At 37.4% G+C, this 27,596-nt stretch overlaps 1 protein-coding gene and 1 non-coding gene across 6 annotated transcripts in view; one reads left to right on the plus strand and one right to left on the minus strand.

Moving 5' to 3' along the window:
- Nucleotides 1-27,596, plus strand: part of PLD1 (phospholipase D1) — a 206,898-nt gene that overhangs the window by 113,347 nt on the left and 65,955 nt on the right. For 4 of the 5 annotated variants that reach the window (XM_064378643.1, XM_012466706.3, XM_012466705.3 and 1 more), the window contains exons 12-19: nt 3,124-3,205; nt 11,674-11,784; nt 15,260-15,460; nt 16,495-16,708; nt 17,279-17,392; nt 22,834-22,962; nt 23,693-23,811; nt 25,700-25,813. In XM_064378643.1, the coding sequence (XP_064234713.1) occupies nt 3,124-3,205; nt 11,674-11,784; nt 15,260-15,460; nt 16,495-16,708; nt 17,279-17,392; nt 22,834-22,962; nt 23,693-23,811; nt 25,700-25,813 (1,084 nt within the window). The remainder of the gene's footprint in view (nt 1-3,123; nt 3,206-11,673; nt 11,785-15,259; nt 15,461-16,494; nt 16,709-17,278; nt 17,393-22,833; nt 22,963-23,692; nt 23,812-25,699; nt 25,814-27,596) is intronic. The other variant, XM_012466707.3, reaches the window with a different exon arrangement.
- LOC135275970 (small nucleolar RNA U13) lies at nt 10,377-10,480 on the minus strand. Its single transcript, XR_010343550.1, has one exon. It is a non-coding gene; the product is annotated as a small nucleolar RNA U13 (small nucleolar RNA).

Raw genomic sequence — 27,596 nt, forward strand, 5'->3', positions numbered from 1 at the left:
TGTATCTTAGGATAATCCCACTTGATTTTGATCTAGTATTATTTTTATAAGTTGCTGTGTTTTTGGTAAATATTTTTACTTCTGTGATCACAAGGGATGTTCTTTAGTTTTCTTTTCTTGCACTGTCTTTGTTTGGTTTTAGTATCAGGATAATGCTGACCTCATTAAATAAGATAGTAAGTGTTTCCTCCCTTGTTTACTCAAAGAATTTAGGTTGTACTAATGTAATTTCTTTCTTAAATATTTGATAACATTCAATCATTTAATTCTGTAAATATTTAATACATTCTGTAAAGTTGGCACAGTCTGTAGTTTTCCCTGTGGGAAAGTTTTCATTACAAATTCAGTTTTTCAATAGCTATAAAGTCAGTTTCAATTTCTTTTTATTTTCATTTTGAAATTATTTTATTCAAGGAATTTTTTATTTTATCTAAAATACCACAAATAATGGCATATTTTTAATAGTTATTATTTATTTAATATAATTTTAATGCCCCTAGACCTTATAGTGATTTCCTGTCTTTCATTCTTTTTTTTTTTTGAGACAGGGTCTTGCTCTGTTGCCCAGGCTAAAGTGCATTGATACGATCATGACTCACTGCAGCTTCAACCTTCTAGGCTAAAGCAATCCTCCTACTTCAGCCCCCTGAGTAGCTGGAACTACAGACATGAGCCACCATGCCTGGCTAATTAAAAAAATTTTTTTTTTGTAGAGACAGGGTCTTGCTTTGTTGCCCAGGGTGGTCTCAAATTCCTGGGCTTAAGCGATCCTCCCACTTTAGCCTCCCAAAGCGCTGGGATTATAGGTGTGAGCCCATCCTTGCAATCATTTTTTTGTCATTTTTTTTTTTTTAGCCTTTGCAGAAGTTCACAAATTTTATCGATATTTCAAGGAGCCAACATCTAGTTTCATTTAATTTTCTCTGTGGTTTTTCAGTTTTATATTTCATCAAGTTCCATTCATTTGTTTTGCCTCCGTCTTCTTTTACTTTGGGTTTAATATCTTTTTTTTCCTGTCTTTTAAAAGTGGAGGGTCTGATCATTAATTTTACAATTTTTAAAAATTTTTTTCTTTCTCATGTAAGCATTTAAAGTCATTAAGTCTTCTAAGTGGTACACTTACTTGGAGGTACATTTTGACATCTCTGAAATCAGGGATGCATCTTACATTCTTACAGTAATAGTTGTCATGATTTTTTCTTTCTTAGTGGTACATGCAGTAATGATGCATCCTACAATCACTAGTGTCCTAGATTCAATGAAATGTAGTATTAAACAATTCTTTTAAACTTTGTTTATAAGTAAGTAAAGATCCTTACATAATAATGCTTGGTAAGTTATAGCTGCTTTCTTCTTACCATGTAGCCATGGTTTATACTTCATTTATAGCATGATATAACAACATCTTTTTTCTTTTTATGCATTATCCTCAAAAGTGAGGGCTCCTTGAGGGCTATCTTAAGATTCTTCAGAGTATCCAGTAGAATGCTCAGTATGCAAGTGTACACGTTTCTGGATTAACCAAAATAAATGATTGGTAAAGACTTAATTGCAGAGTATAATATTAAAAGTCACCCCCAAACTGAAGCTCTTTGAGCCCATATTTAATGTATACATCAAAAAATTGCAATTGTGTATATGTTATCGGTTATCTCACTTTTGGTGAACTGGCAGTGCACAGCAATGTGTTTTACTGTTTAAAACAGACTTCTTTTTAATGCCTCTATGATCTTTTCTGATCAGTTGCTGTGCTTTGTTTATTTGCTTGTTTGGACATAGATTACCTTTGAGTTTGTTTCCACTCTAAATTAAATATGCAAACACTTACACTGTCCAAACTCTTCCTTTGTCTGTTTCCTTTTTTATTTTACCCAATAACATTTCCTTTATAAACTTTATCTCTGGGTTTTTATTTCCTTTAACTGAATGAAATAGAGCATAACATTGATTTCTTTTAATCTCTTCAGCTCCTTAAAGCACTGTTGATTTCACATGCTTAGGGGACTCCCTGGCAAGGCAGTACTCCAGTGCAGAATTCCATAAGGCTTTCATCCTTACAGAGTCTACCCTGCTCCCTCAGGTCTAGCAGTTCAGTGGACAAAGGACTGTTTTCTACTGTTTCTTTTCTCTCATGACAGGGAAGCTACATTATGTACATATTTAACTCAGAAACTAACTTTAGAACCCAGCCCCAGGGGAAAAATGATTCTATTGTACTCTTAGCTGCCTTATGACACTACTGAAGGAGAAGATCCTAGGAGCGCCCTCCTGCACTGGAAAAACTTCATCTATCAGCCTACGTTCCTTCTCCTCTGTCCAGAAAGCCCCAGGTTCCCACAGACGCTGCTTCTTTGTATAGGAAGTGTCTGTGTATCCATTATAATGCTTTTAGTGTGGGGTAACAGAATATTCAACTAAAGGGGCCTTAAACACAGAGGATTTATTTTTCACATTTAATGTTAAGTCTAAAGTTTGGTGATTCTGGGTTGGCGAAGTGGTCTAGTGATTCTGGGTTTACGGTCCTCTCCTTAAAATTTCAATATTGCTGCACCTCTGTAAGCATCATACGTCCATCCGTACAACATCCATCCTAAAGCTGGAAATGTGGGCAGGGCTTTCTCTGAGAGAGAGGGAGAGAGAGAGAGAAAGAGAGGGAGATGGATAATGAGTGAGGGAGAGAGTGTGTGTTTGTGTGTGTATTTCAGGGAGAAAAAACTTTTCCCATTAACCCCCCTGTATACCTCCTCATATATCTCATTCTTCAGGATTGTGTCACATTGTGCTCTAGCTGCACAGGAGTCTGGGAAAGCAAATATCTAGAATATTTAGAGTCTGCAGTGGGAGAGAGGCTCTGACGGCAGGGAAGAAGTTGGAGAGAGAGAGAGAGAGAGAGAGGGAGGGAGGGAGGGAGGGAGGGAGAGAGAGAGAGAGAGATATTTTGTATGGCTAAAGGCTATTTTTCCCATATGAAGTTGCACTTAGACTCATAGTGAAACTTTAGAGTACCCACCACACTGGAGGATGATAATGGCATTTGGGCCGAAATTACCTTTATTTTCTATGACACAATCAGAACTTCGTATTTTGTTTTAGTTACTTGAAATCTTGGTTTCATTATTTCAGGCTGAGTCCAGAAATCTTCCTGAAACGCCCGGTGGTTGAGGGAAATCGTTGGAGGTTGGACTGCATTCTTAAACGAAAAGCAGTATGTACTTTCCCAGAAAATGCTGATACAATTGTTTAACTCTCTGTTGTCTCTGAAATGCTTTTCTTTTCAGACCCTTTAACACGTATAACTTTTTACTTCAGAGGTTGATGAAAAGTAGGATAACTAATGTTTTCCGGTTCCTCTGGTTCTATTTTTTTCCTATTGCTTTGAGTGCATAAATGTTTTAGACTAATTCACAGCATGGATTGTGTTAGCATCTCTAATTTTTATTTTTGAATCAGTTATGGGCAGTTAATTTTATAGGCAAAAAATTATAATAAAATTTCATCATTGAATAATAAATGATGAAATGGAGCAGAGCATTTAATTGTATTCATTATTTTGTCATTTAAGCAAAAGAAAAACTCATCTGGTGAATGGTTTCAGCTAAATGGGGCTAACATGGTGTAGAATAATATTAAAGGGGTAGGAATAGTCACAGTTGGTGGTGTTTTCACTCCAGTTAAGTTCATGGTAATAATGTGAAGCTGTTTCCTGAGTAGCTGACCCTGTACATTCTGGGTGAACATTGAGTGTGCGCTTTTTGGTTATAAAAAGTAAATAACTAAAGCATTCTAGGCTCACTAATGACTACATTCATATTTCTAACGGTTTTTTAAATGTAATAGGCCCTTGACAAAATTAAATTAGTTTAAAATAAAAATAGATCTGGATTGATTATTTTGCATGTCCAAATTAGGAAGTGCTAACTTTTTACTATTATCAGAAACTCTCTTAACCTTTTTTTTTCTTTTTTAGGACAGGTTTTGTTCTTTTTTGCTCAGGCCGGAGTGCAATGATGCGGTCTCCACTCACAGCAACCTCTGCCTCCCGGGTTCAAGCAATTCTCCTGTCTCAGCCTCCCAAGTAGCTGGGATTACAGGTGCCTGCCACCACACCTGGCTATTTTTTATTTTTATTTTTATTTTTAGTAGATACGGGGTTTCACCATGTTGGCAGGCTGGTCTCGAACTCCTGACCTTAGGTGATCCATTCACCTCAGCCTCCCAAAGTGCTAGGATTACAGGTGTGAGCCACTGTGCCCGGCCAACCATTTTTTATCCTATCATTAAACATGGTAGCAGAACTTTCCTATCCTCTACATTCTACTTTTCCTTTCCCCATTCACTTTCCCCTTTTCTTTCGGTATCTTTTCCCCATGCATTCCTTGAGGATTTCTCAGGATATTCATAGATATAGTCAGACCTCCAGATCTCACTGCAAATCTTGAAAGCAAAAGAAATTGATAATCTTTATTTGAAACACGTTCTGCCAAAGAACATCATTTTGATGGAGAGTGTAGTTTGTTTCATCAGTAGAATTTCATTTACAGAATTGGACATTTTGATTCTGAAAACATTCACATATTTATTAAATTATTCATTATACAGTTCCTGTCTCCTATGAGTTGGGTTTTACAGTAATCACTAAGAATGCCACCATGAATCAGATTTGGGCCTTGCCCATGGAGAACTTGCTGAAGGATTCTTGTTTTTGTTTTTTTTTTTTTCTGAGACGGAGTTTTGCTCTTGTTACCCAGGCTGGAGTGCAATGGTGCGATCTCAGCTCACCACAACCTCTGCCTCCTGGGTTCAAGCAATTCTCCTGCCTCAGCCTCCCGAGTAGCTGGGACTACAGGCATGCGCCACCACGCCCAGCTAATTTTTGTATTTTTAGTAGAGATGAAGTTTCACCATGTTGACCAGGATGGTCTCGATCTCTTGACCTTGTGATCTACCCGCCTCGGCCTCCCAAAGTGCTGGGATTAGAGGCATGAGCCACCATGACTAGCCAGGATTCATGTCTTGGGTTCAGTCCTAGCCTTACCAGACTTCTTTCTACCTATTGAATGGGCAGTAACTTTCTCTATGTTTTTTTCAGTGAAATGGCATCTTTTCCATTTTCCCTAAAGATTCTATTTTGGTACATTTTTCCAGCCTTGCCTAGCAATCTGTACTAATATTAGTATGTTTTTTCCTTATAATATTTGATCAACACCTCACTGTTTTAGGTTTCAATCAATATGTATTTATTGAATGTTTTCTATGTGCAGGGCATTTGGCTAATCATATGAGGATGTACATAAATAAAAGCCATGATTCTTAAATTGAAGGAGCTTATAAAATCTACACAAGTGTCAGTTGGGTGCAGAAGCAGTTCCTCGATTTAACAGCAAGAGAGAAAGCATTGAACAGGTCTGGCTGGGGAGCCCATCACAACGTGAAGGATGTGGGGCATTTAGGAAGGGCAAACATTTTTAAAAAGGAAAGAAGAACTTTCTAGGCGTGGCAAGTGTTGTGAGGGAGCAGCAGTGCCGAAGACTTTGTCAGGCACAGTAGGGAGGTTGATCACACCTGAGTGTTAGCATACCTGGATGGGGGATTAAACTGGAACTATAGTTGCAGCTAGGATGCAGAGGCTTTGTGAGCCGAGCTAGTGGTTTGACTTTATGGGAGACAGTGGGGACCATACTTTGCGGGGCAGGGAGGTGTGGGGAAGCAAGGGTGGTCTGATCAAAATGGTGTGTTGGGAAGGTGACTCTCATAGTGGAAGAAAGTGGGAAGAACTCTGATTCAGAAAGCTAAGTTTTAGATCACTTGAAGGTCCAGGGTCTACAGGACATCTACGTTAACTTGAGAAAGCTAGTATATGCCCAGGCAGGGCTCAGGAGGAAGATCCTGCAGACCTGACTTGCACCTCTTGTTTGCTGGCATGTCTCTGCTAGTGAAGAGGTAACCTCTTCTGGTTATCTCTTCACTAGTGTGGCTTCTCTTTTTTTTAATGGCCCATGAACCATGGTGAAGTCCCTGGCGGACACCATGGCCAAGTAAACATTATGGCCTGATAAAACTGCTTTGTTTTCATTTCATCCACTTCTTGGAGCTTGTAATTTTTAAGTTGTGGGTAATGATTTTTAAAATTTCCTAAAGAAATAGTAATACTATTAAAGATTGATTTCCTGCTGGAACCTTTAGCGGAGTTGCTCTTCCTTAATCTCATTCCACTATATTATTACTTTGTTCGTAAATTTTTTAACACTTGGATCATTCCAAATTGACATTTTATATGCACATAAACATGGCTTCACATAAATAATTTAGTTTCTGAAAGCCACACACTAGCTTTGCAAAGTATGAGGTTGAAACATAATATTTATTTTTTGCATTAATGAGTCCCAGAGGCTCACAAGGTTTATTAAAATGAATGTTTCATTTCCTTCTATCCGATTGTGCAGATTTTCTGAGAGGAATTTAGGAAATGTCTCTGCTTCATAGCCAACCTCTGGCAAACGTCTCTTATACTGGCTATTTTTTAAGAAAAAATACAATATTTTATTTATCTAGTTAATAACCAAGTCGATCTTTTCCTATTTCTTTGGCCTTCTGATGTGCAATGTCATCATTTAAAATAATAAAAGCCAATCTTGAGAGGCAGACGGTTCACAACTCAAAGAAATCAGCATCTCAGGGCTTTCCACAGTTCTGCACTTACTGTACTAAGAGGTGAGATAAGCTGCATCATAGTTATGGCAACCAAATCCCCACATGCAATTCTGTGTATCTCAACCTTAAAAGCATGTGATATTTCCTATGAAACTTGGACCAACGGGAGAATTTGTCTTCAGGTTGATTGGATCACAAGGCACAATGGAGAGTTGCAGTCAGTGGCCAATTAAAGGGAAAGGTGTCCAGGATTGAGAAATGAGAGGAGTAATCACATCTCTACATAGAAAGCCAAATGAGTCTTATCAAAGTGGTGGGCTGCAGTGGCTTACAGGAAAGGTATCTTCAGCTTTCTAGAATGTGCTTCAAACAAAATTGGTTTTTAAAAACAGGCACGTGTGCTTTTGTGCTTGATATCCCAGTGCTGCCTGCTTTTAAATGGTGAAGAAATGATATCTTTATATCCTTTACTTTTAATATTCTTAATATATTGTACCCCTTGGGGAAGTCCTTGGCAAGTGACAAAAAAATATCCTGGGTTAGGGGGGTGGTGTGGGCTAAACTGTCTTCAGGCAGTGGACAAACTTGGCTGCATTTAGAAAATATTTTCACTGTGCTACCTTGAGCAATCAGAAGAAAAGTTAACTAAGAAACAAAATCTCTGATTTCCACTATAAAAATTTTCTTTTCACTGTCTTTCCATGTATTTTGAATCTCTAAAATTCCTAAAAATTTCTACTGTTTACAGTGTTACGTCTGCTCTACTAGACAAAAAATTGATTAGAAAAGAGGACAGAATTTTCATCTTTTAAAAGTCATGTTTTATGAAATGTGTTCTCTGGAAGCTTTAGAAGAGCTGAGTTCACCAGACATAAGAAACATTACATTGATAGGCAATTCCAGGCCATCTGTTTTCCTATTTCTCCTATTAATAATTTCTGTCCCTTTCTCTAAGCAAAAAGTAATTTCCCCAAGGGTATTAAAAGGCACTAAAGCATGGGATGTTTCGAAAGTATATTTTTTTAAATTACAGAATTAACATCAGTCTTTTTTTTTTATGTTTGGCTTTCATTTTGCAAAAGTATTTCTTACATTTTGTATAAGCCTGCACTATAACAACCTGGAAATGCCTTCATTCCCAAGGAATGATTCTCCTTTGCCCTTTATGGTTAGAGTTTATAATAGACTTGTAATACCTTGACCAAAAGAAAAAGAAGGCATTGCTTTATTATCACAGGAATCTTGTCACTAAGTAACTGTTTATTGTGGCAGCAGGTCTAGGTAAATAATTATAAACCATATAAAAATGAACTTTCTGTATTTAATTACTTCCTTATAAGTCATTTACATTTAAGCTAAAAAGACAAAGTCTCTACGCTATTTCCTTTAGAGATATTTCAATGAGAAAAGACAGTATAAAAGAAAACGTCAGGTATTAATAAATGGAGAGTAGTAATGGAATCCATTAGTGTTAACATCTCTATTATTTCAAAAATCCGTTGATTATGCAGATAAGTGGAAAACTGTAGGATTCAGGCCAAATTCCTAATTTGCAACTTCACGAGTAATAATGTGTTAAGCCTAAGAAGCAGAATTTCATCATGATGAAAAATGTGAGGTGTCATGTTCTACGATTTAGGTTGAAATTTTGGGTTTTACTCTTTGTATTTTATCTTTTACTGAGAGGCTGTTTTTTTGGTAACCATTATAATGCTTAAAAATAACCCATTATAATGGTTCAAAGAAAACAGCTTCTCAGCAAAAGATATACAGTGACTTCCAAAATATTCAAATACCAAAAATATAGCTTAACAGTGGAGGAGAAAAATAAAACAATCTTGAAATTTTCCTGTAGAGCCCTTCATCACTGGTTCATTGCAGAGCACTCTCTGGCCAGACCATTAAAATTAATCTGTTCACTTCTTGCTACACTTTCACTTTTTTACTGAAATATGTATTTATATTCTTGATTGTAATAGTTGTTGCATAATTGTAATAAGTAATTAGCAAGTTCTAAAAGCTAGCTGTTAACCAGAGAAATAGAATGACATATATATTCTTCCTGATCCTGCTTTAAGAGCAAGAATAAGTCTTTTCCTAGTACTCAAATCTTGTTAATGCACACCGAATGTAAATTGTGTACCGCCAGAAATGCATACACCTTTAAGATATTACTAACACCAAGAAAGATATAGTGTTAGTATTTCAAAGTGATGTATTATTAAGGAATTTAGAGTCCAAAACATGCTTGTTAGTATTGGCAGAACAATATTAGAGGAATCTTTATGTGTTTGGTTTGCTGTGAGATTTTGGATCCCGTGATCTAGAACCTAAATATATTAACTTATGTTATATCAGATAGTGTAGAATTGCAAAAATTTTTAGTTCTTATGAAATAGATGTGTTTAACCCAGTAAGATGTCTTAAGTTTTTTATTCCAATTTTTCTTGTAAACAATGACTAATCTGCCATAGCACCCCAGACTGGGTGACAGAGCAGGACTCTGTCTCAAAAACCAAAATTAAAACCAAAACAAAAAACAACAACAAAAAAAGAAGAAAATAACAATGATGAAGAGAAAACATTGATTTTTTATGTGGAGAGGACACTTTTTTCCAGGCTGCAAAGCTGAATCTTGCAGAATTTAAAGAGAAATTCTGCTGCTTTAATTTCCTAATTATTTTCATTTTTTCCCCCACTTTTTATGTTTATTCTAACTATGTATGCCTCACAGCCCTTTTTCTTGTTCTGTTATGGCTACAGGTTTCTCACTGTGGTCTACGTACCATGTCATTTCACATGGTACTTTGTAGGTTCTGATGAGAAAGTTGGTACTTTTTAATGCACTGAAAAATTGATTTTAACTAGAAAGTTTGCTTATCAGTATAACTTTCAGATCAGTTAATTAAAAGACTCATTTTCTACAAGTGAGAAGAATATATCAGTTAGCATGGTTTTATTTGTTCATAAAAGAAAAGCCTTATTAGATTCTCACACAAAGTGTGAAAAATGTAGTGTGCTAAAATATATATATATTAGAAATTTAATTTTCAAGAGTTGATTGTAAGTGAACAATTTCAAATTTAATTTTTTGTGATATACTTATAGCACAACTTATGTTTCTATGCAGAATCTTCCATTTTCAAGTGTGAATGTTAAAACTAGCAAAATAATAAAATGACCTGGATTTGAAAAAAAATTAACTAATCACCATGGATTATTAAACTGTAACAAAATTATTTTTGTCATTATGGTTTATTAGATATACTTGTGTCTGTAATATTCTAGAAAGTATTATGGAAAAATTCTTACCTTTAATCTCTAGGATATTAAATGCCAGGTGTTATTTAGATCCGTAATCCAGTAGGTATGCAAAATGTTTCAGAATGCTTTCAGAGCTGCTGGGTACAAACAATGCAAATTAAAATGGTGCAAAATGTACAAAAATACGGAGGATCCGAGCCTAAAAATTAAAAAAGCAATCCACAAGGCGGGGGTGAATAAGCCACAGTTTCCTGGAGGTAATACATTCTAGACTGTACATTGGACGGGGGGGGGGTCATTTGAGTGGGCAGGCAGAAGGAGAGGAGCAGTCCAGTGTGGGGCAGTTTAGCCTAGCCTGAAAGCCCATCACCAACCAGAACTAGAATGGAAAATACCAGTGCTTTTCTATACTATTAGCTATTGGACCTTGTCTTTTGGGGTTTTGTAGAATAGTTTTTTCAGATTAGATGGGTAATGTGCAGATGTCGTAAGAAGGTTCGAGGGTGGCACATCTCACACATGTGCGTGAACACACAACCATCATGTTCATGAACTACAAAAGGATTGGACATTGTCTTTTGATGATTAATATTAAATAATTGTATTATTTTTATAGCATGTTAGCATCTACAAGGCACTTTTGATTTAATTTGGCTCAATTAAATAGGCCACAGTGGCCTTGCCTATTTTCTTTTAGACCTGAGGTCTAAGGAAGGATGGATCAATGTTAATTTGAGTGTCCATTTTATACTAAGGCCCTACTAAAACTCAGAGATTTTTAAATATTTAAGAAGCTTACTTCTGAAGAAGTCGTTTCACTAGTGAAACAGACATTAATGATGTAATTATAGGTTAAGAGGATGAACTAATGCATTCATCTTTGAAGATTAAGAAATGGTTTTATCCGCTTAAGTAATTGTTTTCAATAAAGAAAATTTCTATGAAAATATGCCCAGAAACATTTAAGGGATATTATATTTAAGAAATATTTAGCACAATTTACTGCTTCAAAATTTCTTATCACTGTTCTTCCAACTAATTGAGGTATAATGTAAATAAACAAAAACTCTAATCCTACAACATGAATCAGGTCACAACTTTCCTCAGTGATGGGTGTTTGGTAATGTTAAAAGTTGTAACACTATCAGACACTTTTAACAGCTGAGGTTACAGTTTTCATTTTGGATCTTTAATCAGTTACTGGCATTCCTTCTTGATATGACAAATTGTAAGAATGGAAAGGAGATAGATTTTTATTTTTAGTATTTGGGTCTCAATATGCACACTTATGTGTCACTTCCTTGTATTGCCTTTTTCATTAAAATTTTATCATACTTGCTTATAAGAGAAGTTAGAAAGTACAATGCAGGCTGGGTGTGGTGGCTCACACCTCTAATTTCAGCACTTCGAGAGGCTGAGGTGGGTGGATCACTTGAGGTCAGGAGTTTGAGACCAGGCTGGCCAACATGGTGAAACCCTGTCTCTACTCAAAATACAAAAATTAGCTGGTGTGGTGGTGCACCTGTAGTCCCAGCTACTGAGGAGGCTGAAGCATGAGAATTGCTTGAACCTGGGAGGTGGAGGTTGCAGTGAGCTGAGATTGTACCACTGCACTCCAGCCTGGGTGAAGAGTGAGACTCTGTCTCAAAATAAAAAAAGAAAAAAAGAAAGATAGTACAGTGTAAAGGAAAAAGAAAATGAAAATTGTAACTTTCCTCCAGAGATACCCATTCCTCAATCTGTTTTCTCTTGTGACAGCAACAAGGGGTGAGGATCTTCATAATGCTCTACAAAGAGGTAGAACTCGCTCTTGGCATCAATAGTGAATACACCAAGAGGACTTTGATTCGTCTACACCCCAACATAAAGGTATTCGGGTTCATCTTGATGACAGCTGTTTCTCTATAGGATTTTTTTTCAGATATGTTTTGTTCTGGGCAGTAATGATCTATAGAATTCCCAAATGTATATTTGGTTAAATAGCATTGTGTCCTCAGAAATAAAGCAAAATACTTTACTTTCTTATCTTCCCTACATTGACGGGGGTAAGCAGACCTCACATTTCTGCTTCTCTGACACTTCTCTAATTGAAAGTGACAGTCTAGACAAGAACGTGCTTCCTGCAGTTGTTTTGATGTTCATGAGCCCAACAAGTTCTCACGCTTCTCATTAAGATTATTCTGGAACTTCTTAGATGTGATCTCCCTGTGACATCCCCTGATCACTGATAGCAGCACAGAGATCTCCTCTAGGATTTAAAATACTTAAAAAAAAAAATCAATGGCACCTAGTATAAAATGCTAATAAAGTAAATACACATGAAAAGCAATTTGAAAAACTTCTTTGATATTTTGCCAAATACCTAAAACCTACCAATAAATATAACCCAGTCGTTGCAGTACATCAAAACATAATGAATTAATAAACCTCCAGCAGGCTTGAGATATGTAACAGTTGTATGTTTCACTTGGTTAGAAAAAATTAAAGTGTTTTCCCCCAGAGAATGATTTATTAGGTTGCATAATTTCTATATTTTATTTATTCATTCACCAAATTTTTATCAAGTACCCACTAAAGATGTAATTTTGCAGCACCAACAACTGTGAGGAAAGAGCTGTTAAAGGAGCAGAGATTTGTATGTTACTGAAGTTAAACTGGTATAAATTCAAATTAGAATGTCACAACTTCAGGATGCTACATGTAACTGCAAAGAAAATGGCAGTCAAATATATAGCTGTTTAACAAAAAGAAATGAGAAGGGAATTTAAACATGTCATTACAAAAAAATCAATCAAACAAAACAGAAGACAGTAATGCAGAAAGTGAGAGCCAAAAAAGCTATAAGGCATGTGGAAAATAGTAGCACAATTACCCAAGTATCTTACAAATAATTACTTAAAGTTAAATGGATTGACTTCTCAAAAAACAGATTGGTGGACTGGATTTTAAGAAAACATGATCCAACTATATGTTATCTGTAAGAGACTCACTGTAGATGCAAAGACACAAATAGGTTGAAAATGATGGAAAGGATATTTCACACAAATAGTGACCAAAAAAGAGCAAGGGTGGCTAAACTAGTATCAGACAAAATCGACTTTACATCAAAACATGGTTACAAGAGACAAACAAGGATATTATATATTAATAAAAGATTCAATACAGCAGGATGTAAAAATTATAAACATTTATGTACCTAATTAATAACAGACCATTGAAATAGATGAAGCGAAAACTGACAGAATGGAAGGGAGAAAAAGACAGCCTATAGTAATGGTTGGAGACTTCAACATCCCACCCTCAGTAATGATTAGAACAACCAGACAGAAGGTAAGTAAGAAAAGAGAGGACTTGAACGCACAGTAAACCAACTGGATCCAATGGACATACAGAATGTTCTACCCGACAACAGCAGGATACACATTCTTCTCAAGTGCACGTGGGGCATTTTCCAGGACCATCTGTTAAGCCACAATGTAAGTCTCAATAGATTTTAAAAGGTAGATAAACAAACCTCTGTCTGACCACAACAAGATAATGTCACAAATCAATAACATAAAGACAACTAGACAAGTCACAAACTTGTGGAAATTAACACACTGTTAAACAAGCAGTGGGTCAAAGAAAACAATCACAAGGGAAAGAGAAAATACTTAGAGACAAATCAAAATGAAACAACATACCAAAACTTATGGGACACAGAGAAAGCAGTGCAAAGGGGGAAATTTACAGCTGTAATTGTGAAAAGAAGAAAGATCTCAAAACAGCAACCTAACTTTACAATTTAAGGAACTAGAAAAAGAAGAACAAACTAAACCCAAAACTAGTAGAAGGAAGGAAAGAAAGATTGGAGCAGTGAGAAATAAAACAGAGGATAGAAAAATGATACCGAAAATCAATGAAATTAAGTTGGTTTTTTGGAAAAGATAAAATTGACAAACCTTTAACTTGATGGGTTACTAAAATCTGAAATAAAAGTAGAGACATTACTACCAATTCTACAGAAATGATTCTAAGAGATTACTGTAAGCAATTGTATACCAATACATTGGATAACCTAGAGGAAATATGTTCCTAGAAAGATGAAACCTACCAAGACTAAATCATGAAGAAAAATAGAAAATCTAAATAGATCTTTAACTAGTAAAGAGATTGATTAGTAATTAAAAATCTCCCCTAAATGAAAAGCCTGGGACCTGATGGCTTCACTGGTGAATTCTACCAAACATTTAGTGAGGAATTACCACCAATCTTTCTCAAACTTTTTCAAAAATTGAGGAGAGAAGACTCCCTAACTCATTATCCTGATAGCACTGAATTGTATACTTAAAATGGTTAATATGGTAAAATTTATGTTATGTTTATTTTGCTACAATGTTAAAAAAATGTTATTAAGAAAACAGTAAGGCCAGGTATGGTGGCTCACAGCCATGGTCCCAGCCCTTTGGGAAGCTGAGGTGGGAGGGTGGCTGAGTTCAAAACCAGCATCGGCAACATAACGAGGCACCCATATCTACAAAAAACAAAGATTAGCCAGACGTGGTGGTACATGCCTGTAGTCCCAGCTATTCAGGAGGCTAAGGTAGAAGAATTGCTTGAGCCCAGGAGTTGCAGTGAGCTATGATTATGCCGAAAGAAAGGAGGAAAGGAAGGAAGGAAAGGAAGGGAAGGAGGGAGGGAGTGAGGGAAAGGAAAGGAAGCAAAGAAAGGGAGAAAGAGAGGAAGGAAGGGAAGGAAGGAAGGAAAAGAAAAGAAGGAAGAAAAGAAAGAGAAAGAAAGAAGAAAGTAGTTGCCAAAGCTTTTGTAGTATTTTTACCTAAAGGCAAATGAAAATAAGATAGGTCAGACTGGGATAATTTTGAAAGCAAGAGGTTACTAACTTCTTAAGGTACCTTTTAAATAAAGAGCTGCCAAAATATCTGTGTGCCTATTATTCATATGCTTAGTATTTCAATTCAACGACTGACAGAATATCAATATAATTCGTTACAAATTTTTCCAGAGATAAATAGTAAATATTTTTAATGTTTTAAAAAATATATTAAATTTAACATAATCCTTATGAGGGAAGGGAACCAGCTATCAAATTGAGCTGACCGTTTCCTAATGTATTGGCAGACCTCAAGCTAAATGGCAGCTGCCCCAAAATATAGTATCTGGGGTGGGAGCTTCAAAAATAAATAGGAGTCTTTTTTTCTGCTAAATGCTTTCTTTGGTGTATACATTGTACATTTTGGTATTTGAGTTATAGAAAATGCTTTTCAAGGAGAAAGCAGATCTATTTCATTATGCCAGGAAGGAGGTTTTAAAAGCATATTCTAAGTGGGGATTTTTCGCTCTCAAGGTGATGAGACACCCAGATCATGTGTCGTCCACCGTCTATTTGTGGGCTCACCATGAGAAGCTTGTCATCATTGACCAATCGGTGGCCTTTGTGGGCGGGATTGACCTGGCCTATGGAAGGTGGGATGACAATGAGCACAGACTCACAGACGTGGGCAGTGTGAAGCGGGTCACTTCAGGACCGTCTCTGGGTTCCCTCCCAGTAAGTACATTTCACCTTGATGGAAATGAATAACACAAACATAATTTGTATAAGTTTGTATTAATAGCATGGCTGATTGATTCATTGAATAAGAGATGGTGTCTCTTGGAGGAGAAAAGAACATTGAGTCCATCAGGAGGAAGACCTGGTTTCAAATACCAGCTTCCCTACCCAGCTAGCTGTAACTTAGCATAGCTGAGTCTATTTCTTTTCTTGTAAGAAAAGAAAACAGATTCAGTGGAATTTTTTTTCTGTCCCATATTCAGCTTTGTTTTCCATTTAAATTAAGATTTATTTTTTATTCAAAAATAAAGTTCTTAAACAAAAATATGTGTCAGTCAAGATTTAGGTAGTAACAAGACTTAGGTATCTGTCACAGTTTCTGGAAACTTCCTACTTAAAGATATACAAAAACAGTATAGATCAGTCTGGGTTCATTTCAAAGGAATTTGAGCCAGAAGTGAATAACTTCTCGAAGGGCCTTTTAAATAGAGCTGCCAAAATATCTGTATGTGTATATCAATCAGCTTGCTATTTCAACTAAATGGATGCCAGAATATGAAAACACTTATTAAAAATGTTGATGGGCTTCATCTTATTTACTGCTGGATATGTTGATGACTCATTTGTGCAAAAATAGCAATTTAGTGCATAGGTGACAGTGAAAATGATTGACAGAAGAAACCTTGCTTACTTAAGGGTTAATGCTTATCAGAGGAACAAGTTCAGGAACTCAACAGTGACTGTAACCCATGTAATTGTATTTGAGATTAAAGGTTTAATTGGAGTGAAATTTCAAGAATTTGGTCTACTGAAAGAAGAACCATAGCAGAACCCCTCATATTCCTTTGGTAGTGTTTAAACAGCTCACAAGAATCCACCACTGCCCTGTGGCTGACGTCAGACAGTATTGCATGCCTGTTATAGAACCTCCATCATTTGTAAACTTTATACCTCAGCTCTGCTTGAATCAAAGAACCATATTGCAGCATGTCTTATGCAGTGTCTTTTTTTAAAAAAAATAATTTTCTCAGGCTGCAGCATCAGAGTCTGTGGCATCCTTAAGCCTCAAAGATGAAAATGAACCTGATCACATTTTACACATCTGGAAGAATGCTGATGATACGGATGCAAAACTGAAAGGAATAGGAAAGCCAAAAAAGTTCTCCAAATTTAGTCTCTACAGACAGTTCCACAGGCACCACCTGCACAACACAGATAGCATCAGCAGCATTGACAGCGCCTCCAGTAAGTCATGGCCTTTGCTAGAATTTATCTTAACTACATCCTGTTCTTCCATTGCCAGACACTACATACCTGTTTTTAAGATGTCTTTCTGTAATGGAGTAGAATGAGCAATGTTGAGAGGTACCATATCATTCTGTTCAACATCCCATTTTGTGGCTTTGTTTGCCTGGTTTTAGAACAGATTTATTGTTTGATCCACCCAAGAGTCGTAACGACCATGATTCCTGCTTCTAATGGTAGCAGAATGACAAAAGGTTTCTAAAATACACCAAGCCATAAAGGAAAAAGAAAGGTATTAGATGTACTTTATAAACTTTTCTTAGAAGAAATTATATTTATCTTCCTATCCAGAAATATATCAAGCTTATGTCTTCAAACATCAGACTTTCTACCTCTCATAAATTTACTATTCCTTTGAAATTCGTCTTAAAGCTCTACAGTTTTCTGTTGCACAGAATCTTATGACTGATGTTATAGCTCTGCCTGGTTTTAAAAATGATCAGCCCTGCTTTCCACTTGAGAAAATTTGATATATGTATTTCTTTATAAAAAAATTCTCAATTTCTTTAGGTTATTTTAACCACTATAGAAGTCATCAGAATTTAATCCATGGTTTAAAACCCCACTTCAAACTCTTTCGCCCGTCCAGTGAGTCTGAGCAAGGACTCACTAGACCTAATGCTGGTAAGTGATTTGTGAAGTGGCAGAACTCCCTTAGGCTTCAGCTTTGGTGGTGTTGTCTGCCGCATGGGCATAGTGAATGTGTTTCCAGATTGGCTTTCTGTTTGCAGGTCTTATGCTACGTATATTATTGAGAGCCTGCTTGGTGCAAAGCATTCTGTAGTATCCAAGATCCCTACACCGTAAGAACTTATAGCAGCAAAGACAAAAACACACCTAATAACAGCAAATGCATGGCACATGCAATTTAATAGTGTTGTAGAAGTTCTATGGAAGGTGGGAGGAATTCCTTTCTGATGACCCAGAAAGACTTTTTAAGGAGGGGACATTTGGGTTCGGCCTGGAAGTAATTTAATTGGGGTAGGTAATAGAAATCATGCAGGTGAGGGAGGTGAGTTGAGCAAAGGTGCTGGAATGGGGAAGCACCAACCAATTGTTTTCAAATCGTAGAAAATACATTATTTGGCTAAGAAGCAGTTTTTGATATGAGACTAAGAAGAAGACTAGAAATGCATTATTTGCTTAAGATGCAGTTTTGATATAAGATTAGGTGAGTTGAGCAAAGGTGCTGGAATGGGAAAGCACCAACTGTTTTCAAATTGCGGAAAATGCATTATTTGGCTAAGATGCAGTTTTTCATGTAAGATGGGGAAGATATATGACAGTCACATTTGGGAGTTGGAATTTTATTTGGTTAAATTATTATTATTATTATATATATATTTTTTGAGATAGAGTCTCACTCTGTCACCCAGGCTGCAGTGCAGTGGGACCATCTCGGCTCACTGCAACCTCTGTCTCCCGGGTTTTTTAGCTGTTCTCCTGCCTCAGACTCATGAGTATCTGGGACTACAGACACACATGACCATGCCCGGCTAATTTTTGTACTTTTGCTTGAGATGGGGTTTTGCCATGTTGGCCAGTCTTGTGTTGAACCCCTGACCTCAAGTGATCCACCTGCCTCAGCCTCCCAAAGTGCTGGGATTATAGGCTTGAGCCACCGCGCCAAGCCTATTTATTTATTATACTTTAAGTTCTGGGATACATGTGTAGAAGGTGCAGGTTACATAGGTATACATGTGCCACAGTTGTTTACTGCACCCATCAACCCATCATCTACATTAGGTATCTCTACTAATGCTGTTCAGCAACTATGTGCTGATCTTTTCCTTTTAAGCAATATTAAATAGATAAGTGAGGGAAAAATTATTTTTGCAATTTAGTTGAGACAGGCTTTTGAAACTTGAGTGTCTAGTCATAGGGGATAATATTAAGCTATTTCTAAACTGTTCTTAGAAGTGCAATGGATAGGATGTATAAGATTCATTTTGTGCAGTTAAATGGCTTGTTATCTAATAGGCAAGCATGAGTTTTAAATATTTTACAAACCTAATATTTTAGTAATTCATTGAGTAATTCATTCATTTAGTAATTCATACTCCTGCTGCAAGAGTTATCATTAATCCACAGATGAAATACAGTTCTATAAACCCTTAACCACAATTCTATAATCCAAAAAATTTTGAAAACCAAAATATTTAAAAAAATGTAACTTGTTGAGTACCTGTATTGGAACTGGCCTTCAACATGGGTAGAAATTCAGTAGGTAGAGACTAAAAAGGTAGAAAAAGAGGTATTTTAGGTAGATACTACATCTTTTTTTTTTTTTCTTTTTTTGAGACGGGGTTTCGCTCTCGTTACCCAGGCTGGGGTGCAATGGCGCGATCTCGGCTCACCGCAAGCTCCGCCTTCTGGGTTCAAGCAATTCTCCTGCCTCAGCCTCCCAAGTAGCTGGGATTACAGGCGCGCGCCACCATGCCCAGCTAATTTTTGTATTTTTAGTAGAGACGGGGTTTTACCATGTTGACCAGGATGGTCTCGATCTCTTGACCTCGTGATCTACCCGCCTCGGCCTCCCAAAGTGCTGGGATTATAGGCGTGACACAGATGTAGGAAATGCAAAAGTATTTATTTCGACATCTCAGATCTGAGTGTAAAATGTGATGAATACATATAGGTCTATAGTCTCTCATACAAAAACCTTGGAATCAGATTTCAGAAATCAGAAAGTTCTGGATTTTAGAAAGGTAATACAATACTTACACCCTCTATTATATTACACTCCCAGCAGGATCCAGGAAATCCCTGGCATATAGGCAAACGATTTATGTTTGTGCAACACCAAGTGGGATCGATAAAGATAATAAATAAACTCTTGTCAGTTCAGATCAGGTTTTGCTGCCCTATGAACTATGAAATGAGCTGTGAAAATAAGCTATGAAAAAATGAATTGTCAGAACTTTCGGAGTTTTGGAATTGTGGTTAAGGCCTAGTTAATTTGTGCAGATTGAACTGGTGGGATATATCTGTAGCAGTTTATGGAGGACCTAGAAAATCAGCCTGAGACATTCCATTTCTACCATTAAATGTTGGAAAATCCCTGGGGGCAGAGAGCAATTAAGGGCGAGGTTTTATAACGTTTGTAATAAGAGACACAGGGAGTCTGACAAGGTTGTGCCAGTGAGTTCAAAAATGAAGTAAATGGGAAAACCTTTTTCTAAAAGTAGAATCAGCAGATTTTCATCATGATCTGGGAAGCTGTGGGGAGGTGGGTGGAGAAGTCAGTGAAGAATAAAGGAGTCAAAGGTGATTTCAAGGTTTGAGCTTGAGTAACTACACACAGAGAGCAGAAATCTCAAGGAAAGACTTGATTTTGTAGAATGGTAATGATTTTAGCGTTAGACATAGTTTTAAGGTTCCGGTGGGAACTAGGTAAGCAATGTCAAGTGAGGCACTAGAAGTGACCGTAGAGCTGGAGTCCAAAGCAGAAGCTAGGCTTGCAGGCGCACATTTAGGAACTGCACAGAAAAAGACAGGAGAGAGGGGAAACCCTGTTAGTGAAGAGGAGCTAGGAAAGAAGAAAAAGAAGGGTGGAGAAATGGTAGAACAATGGAGACGTGGAAGCCAAGAGATGAGGGAAAAAAAAAAAAAAAAAGGATGTGGCAAGACCAGAGGACACCAGGCAAGGAGCAAGAAGACCCCCTTCTTACAAACTTTAGCAGCTGAAATCTGAGCCACTGATGGAGGAGGATGCAGAAAATTGGCATGACAAATCTGTGCCAAAAGACAAGGCAGGTGCAATTATGAAATCATCTGGGAGCCAGATAACAGCCTAACGAGACCCCCTTGGGTCAGGATTGTTGATGCCAGAAGTCCTCTCGACCTGCTCATCTGTGCTTATGCAATTCTGAGCTGTTGTTTTCACAGGAACTAGTATTTGGCTCTATTGCCTTAATAGTTTACTTGTGCTGGGGAGGACCATAATTTATGTGGAATAATTTTTAGGCCATGGCTAAAAACGAAAACAAATTCGAATTGTGAGCAGGCTGAATTCAGTTAGCACCAAGATACTTTTCTGAGACTAAGAATTTGTTTTATTTTCCTTATCATAACTGGTTTTTAGGTGAAAGTTAATTTTTAAACGAGTGTATGTGTGTTTATGTAAAGCCTTAGCTTCGAGTTTTGCAACTGATGAAAGCAAATTGTATATATATTTTTTATAGTTGAAATTTGAAATATTATTGATCTCATTTTTGGTCCCTTTTGTTTCTTTTCTCACCCTCATTTTTTCTTTTAACAAAGTGCTATGTTAATGATGAAGAGCCTACAGATGAGCACACAGATCTACCAGTACTTTGGCCCCTCAGTCTCATAAAGCAGGAAAATAAATCGCTGGGAGAAGTCAATAGAAGTCTATTTTTAACATGATTTCATTTTGTTAGTCTATGGCATTTCAAGTCATTTTTCTTCTACAGAAAATTTCAATAGCCTTTGGAAGGTTAATTATTAAGTTCGAGATAGAATATTAGCATTGTATGCAGTGAGTACATGAAAACATTAGTTCTGCAAATATTTATTGATTGCCTGGATGCTTGGAGCTACTGGCAGTGAGATTTGGTCCCCACTCCCTCAAAGTTTATAGACTGGTGAGGGATTGTGGTAGAGGGGGAGCATCCTGATACAATTGCATCACAGAGTCAGAGGTATTGGGGCAGTTGCTAATGAGATGACAGCAGTGCTAATGACTGACTCCCTTACAGGGAGCTGGGAGGTCTCTCTAGGGCAGGTGACAGCTAATGTGCCCCTTGAAGGACAATTAGGATATCAGGCCAAGAGGGAGAAAGGAGCATTTCAGGTAGAAGTCATAGTCTTCCAAATGCGTGGTGACATGGCAGTCTATGCCTGTTGAATTCTAGTGAAACATGTGCTTTTTATGGGGCCTGGGGTTGGGTGGGGAAAAACAAGGACTAGAAAGATAGATTGGCACCATTTTGGGAAGAGCCTTCTATGCACACTAAGCCCTTAGGACTTGAACCTTCTGTGGGCAGTATGTGAGCCTTCTAGGGTTTTAAGCAAAGAGTTTGCCTTTTACAAAGACAGTTCTGGGACAGTGTAGTGGTGGTGGGACCAGTGCATTCCTCTCACTGGCCACTGCAAGCAGTACCATTTATTCATTCAACACATATTTTTGCATTCAGTGTCTATTTGTTAAATTCAGTGTCTATTTTGTGCCAAGTGCTGCATTTGTGATTTGTAATTCTGCTAGTCTTTTTACTTCATTGTCTTCGTATTTAGCCTTAAATAAATGATCTCGTCACAGTTCTTTGTGAAATGCTGCAGTAGATTGCTGCTTTTGCACCTATATTGTAAGCTTTCCGTATCTGTTGTTTCCCGTATCTGTTGTTGCCATATTTTTTTATAAATGCCATCTATGATTTGAAATATATAAATGTTAAAGTGCAACAGATTGTAGCTGTTATCTAGGCCAGATTCTTGATTTTATGCATAATGGATTTATGAACTAAAAACTTGAAGCTCACTGTCACTTAACTATTTAATTCCAGGGCTGGAACATGGGCTATCTGTAAATTTGAGGTTCTTGCTTTAGTGCAAAAGAATTATGCATTAGGAGTGCACTATGTTGGTTGAGGAAAAAACAAGTGGCATGGTATCTATATTGACTCTGCATCTCAGGTTTCTCCATCCCCCCCGCCCCGCCCCCTCCACCCCCGCAAGGCCCCCCACCACCTCTACTGCTCTCTCATAGTGCCCCCTGGTGAGTTCTTTATTCACAGTTGATTCTGTGATCAGTTCTTCCAGCAGTCTAGTAGGTGGTGGGAATAAGTTACTCAACTGCCTGAGAAGGTCAGATTTCATTGTTTAATGATGAATCTTGTTATAGCCCCAGCTGCCCACTAAAAATAAACTTCTAAGGACTGTAAAACCTTGTTAGTCCACAGCCTCTAATAGAATGGACAGATGCCACCCTAGTTATGTCTTAAGAAATTACAAAACTTTTAAGTGTTTAATAAATGAGAGTTGAGCCTCCCTTTCTGGGACCCACCTGAACCACAGTCCCTGAGGGGGTCTTGCTGCGTTTACAGATACCGGGTCCATCCGCAGTTTACAGACAGGTGTGGGAGAGCTGCATGGGGAAACCAGATTCTGGCATGGAAAAGATTACTGCAATTTCGTCTTCAAAGACTGGGTTCAACTTGATAAACCTTTTGCTGGTGAGTGTTATGGTGGTGGGATGCTGGTTGTATTTTGTCTTTTACCTTTGAACATCTCAACAAGTATACATGTGCGTGATATCGATGCCTTTTGTTTTGCTTCTGTTTATTTTTGAAAATTTTGTAAAACTTTGGAGATTTGATTTAGTCATTAGTCACGTGCATAGGGACTTTTTTTTTTTCAGTTATAATAAGAAGAGAACATGAGATAGAGTAGACCTGTCTGAAGCCTCCAGATTTTTTATAGGCATATTTTTGGGGCAATAATCTGTAATTTTTAAAGAAATGGTAGGCTTCATTTGATCATCTTCTATTCTGCTTATTTCCTGCGTTTCCAGCATGAGAATGGCATATTTTCAGATTATCACTGGGTTCATATGTTTAAGAGGAGATCGAGATGGCACTGCCTGCCAATGTTTCAACAGGATAAAAAAATATAATATCAAATACACAGCCTTAGATAGTTTGTACTAACTCACATCTTGCCATGTCTAGTGATTATCTAATACTAAGTGAAATGGAAACATATTTGGGGAGGTACCTGGGAGACTATGACCCTGAATGTGAAATCTGTTTCCCTTGATTATAAAAATATAGTTCTATGCAAGACGAGAAATATACACATAGTGGGCACTAACGCACGTTTCCTTTTAGTATCATGGTTGGAGTCACAGAGCCTCTACCCCGGCACAGAAGTTAATGACTGATCCTTGCCTGGTGTACCGGGCAGATTTCATTGACAGGTACTCCACGCCCCGGATGCCCTGGCATGACATTGCCTCTGCAGTTCATGGGAAGGCGGCTCGTGATGTGGCACGTCACTTCATCCAGCGCTGGAACTTCACGAAAGTACTTGGCCGTTGCTGTCATGGTTTATCCACATGAAAAGAGGCAGGCCTAACTAGAGAAGACGTTCAGAAGAGGCTATTGGCAAGAAGAGATTGTTGTGGCCACAGCTGTGTCACTGCTTTGCCGTTGGCTACATTGATGTCAGGGTGCTCGGGCGTCTGGGCAAAAAAAGAGGGAAACGTTCCTGAACGTGCACACCACAGACAATTCAGAGTTCCTAGGGATAGGTGCTGTGGTGTGGGTCCTGATTTTAATCTTTTTAATTCTTGGACACAGTATTGACTAGCCTGGGCTTGGTAGTCATTTGGAGGGCCGTTTTAGGGGGATGGGAGCCTGGTTTGGATGGGAGGGTTTGAGCTTTAAAGTCCCATCCAGTCCTGGAGTTATACTGGGTTTATGCTGGTACGGGATTCTGCGAGTTGGTTCTGAGCAAAGCAAGCCGTATTAAGAAGGTGGGGCCATTTTCCTTTTCTCCAGATTGTGTCCTCATTACTTTTAAGAACTTCACCTAACATTCAAACTTAACATTCATAAGTTAAGTACATGTCATTCAGGCAGGGTGAGGTGGCTTACTCCTGTAATCCCAGTACTTTGGGAGGCCTGGCAGGTGGATCACCTAAGGTCAGGAATTTGAGACCAGCCTGACCAACATGGTGAAACCCTATCTCTAATAAAATACAAAAATTAGCTGGGCATGGTGGTGGGCGCCTGTAATCTCAGCTGCTCTGGAGGCTGAGACAGGAGAATCGCTTGAACCTAGGAGGCGGAGGTTGCGATGAGGCAAGGTTGTGCCACAGCACTCCAACCTGGGTGACAAGAGTGAAACTCCTTCCCAAAAAAAAAAAAAAAAGTACATATCCAGATGTTACTATGGTTTCACTTTATTTGCTTGAAATGATAATGAGGCATGTTTCCCCTTGGTTATTTGGAAAAAGAATTTAGTTTTATCCACCACTTAGAGTCTCACTTCGTTTTTCGTTCACATAAAGATTATAAAAGTTCAGTGACGTTTTAATGGGAATATTTTTAAAAAAAATTTAGGGGAGATGGATGAATAAACAAATGGGATATTACTTTTAACCTGCTGTACTGGCAAAGATAAAAATCTCTGCTAATACCTGTAGTTAAGTTTGGGTGGTTTTTGTGTGTGTGCTTGTGCACGTAATAAAATTAGAAATAGCAGAAATGCTTACTAGTAGGAATTTATTAAGCAGATGATTCTTTTATACCATTTTACTATGAAGTTATTAAAAATAATGATATCCCACTATATTGCTATGGTGAGATATCTAGAACATAATCAGTAAAAAATTAGTTTATAAAACAATAGTCTCATTTTTGCAGTTATAAACTTCAATAGCTACAGATTATATTTAACCTTTCTTTACAAATATAAAACAATATGTGCTCTATAAAAGGTAAAAGCAGGATTATGGTAAATAAAATAAATGCAAATCGTCTGTAGCTCTTCACTTAGAAATATCCATCATTAACATTTTTCTTTTTCAAATAAACCTGAATTTCCTTTTTTTTTTTTCTTTTTTGAGATGGAGATTTACTCTTGTCACCAGGCTAGAGTGCAATGGTGTAATCTCGACTTACTGCAACCTCTGCCTCCCCGGTTCAAGTTATTCTCCGGTCTCAGGCGCCTGCCACCGTGCTTAGCTAATTTTTGTATTTTTAGTAGAGATTGGGATTTCACCATGTTGACCAGGCTGATCTCAACCTCCTGATCTCAGGTGATCCCCACTTCTCTGTCTCCCAAAGTGCTAGGATTACAGGTGTGAGCCACTGTGCCTGGCCATGAATTTCTTTTATAATCACAAAATAGGGAAGACGAATCTTTTTCCTCATTTGAATATTTTTTATCTCTTTTTCTCTATTTTAGATTATGAAATCAAAATATCGGTCCCTTTCTTATCCTTTTCTCCTTCCAAAGTCTCAAGCAACAGCCCATGAGTTGAGATATCAAGTGCCTGGATCTGTCCATGCTAACGTACAGGTACGTTCTGTCTTTTATTTTTGACGAAATGCTACTGATTAAAATCACTGTTATTCTAAAGCAAAATTAGGACCTTTTAACATTTAGTATTAAATTTCCTATAATATATTATTATTATTAGATATATAATATATAATAATATATTTCCTATAATATAACATTTAGTATTATGTTTCCTATAATGTAATGATTCAATTCAGTCTCTTTTTAAAACCCTAATAAATATAATAAATGCATGTCCTTAGAAAAGGCCACAGCCAAGGAAAGGCTATTCCTGTAATTCCTTCTGAAGTGACCTTAGCAACATGATAAACAATAAACCTGGACCTGATACTGCATAAGCACCACGAACGTGGTTGAAACTTAGCAGCTAGGAAGCTAGTTGTAGGTCCGTCTAATTTTAGTTCCTGATTAACCAAATGTCTCCTACAGGCCCTTTTAATGGAATAAGGAATTTGCTTAATAGAGTCACAACAGTTTACCACATCCAGTTAAACTGTCTCCAGCTACAAATAAGAAAATTCAGACCCAGTGGGGCTCTGAGGCTTATCTAGGGCCGGCCAACTAGTTATCAACAGAAGTGGAGCTTGAAATCCTAGTCTGGTCCAGAGTTACACAGTCTGCTTCCTTTACCAACTATAGATCAAATATCTTGAGATTATGTGGGGACGGGGACAGACGTTGGATTGGCCACCTTTGGCATTGCTGCTTGTTTGAAGTCATCGCTGTGGGCATCAGAAGAACTGTTTAAGTAATGTCCAGCAGGCTGCTGCTGCTACATATCATCAGTAGGGACTTGTATAATGCAGACATGGATCCTAGTGAACATGATGATATAAATGAAGTGTCTAAGTCAGTTATTTTGTATTGTGTGCAATTTGAGGTATGTGTATATAAGAAATAAAGACATTTCAGACTGTAGATCAAATAATAGAACTTTTTTTTTTAAAAAAAGAGATAAACCACTTGAGAGAAGTATCAGCAGCAGATACTTAGTCATCCCAGGCTAAAAAGAAAACTAATTTAAACTTGGAGGCATAGATAGCTATGATTTATATGTAGACTGATGAATATTTTATGAACCTGTTTAATTTTATTCTACATGAAGGAGAAAAAAATTACCCATGCTAGAATATAAAATAAGAAACTTGTTATTAGAAAAATAAGAATTTAAGATTGAACTTGTATTGTAATTGATGGGGTGGTCAATTCATCAACGTGAGCTGATGTTAATTAAGTATCTGTTGAAAATGGATTGCTGGGAATTAAGTATTTTTGTAATCAATGAGGAAGTTTTAGCATAGTGTTGCATATGTATATATTTTCCACTTCACTGTTGGTAAAGCCCTGACTCACATAGTCTCATCCGGCTGCCTTGGTGAGGTACATAGATACTCTATAAAACGCTTCTCTTCATTCACTTTTTCCACATCACTGGATGTTGTGTGAGAAATGACACTAGACTGGATGTGGTGGCTCATGCTTGGAATCTCAGCACTTTGAGAGGCCAAGGCAGGAGGATTGCTTGAGCCTAGGAGTCAAGACCAGCCTGGGCGACATAGTGAGACCCCATCTCTACAAAAAGGTTTTAAAAAATTAGCCAGGCATGGTGGCACATACCTGTGGTCCTAGCTACTTAGGAGGCTGAAGCAGGAGAATTGCTTGAGCCCAGGAGGTCGAGACTGCAGTGAGCCGTGATTGCACCACTGCACTCCTGCCTGGGCAACAGAGGGGCACTCTGTGTCAAAAAAATAAAAAAAGAAAGAAAGAGAAAAATGAGACT

Source organism: Aotus nancymaae, unplaced genomic scaffold, assembly GCF_030222135.1.
Source record: "Aotus nancymaae isolate 86718 unplaced genomic scaffold, 86718_ANA_hifiasm-v0.15.2.pri h1tg000019l, whole genome shotgun sequence".
NCBI lineage: Eukaryota > Metazoa > Chordata > Mammalia > Primates > Aotidae > Aotus > Aotus nancymaae.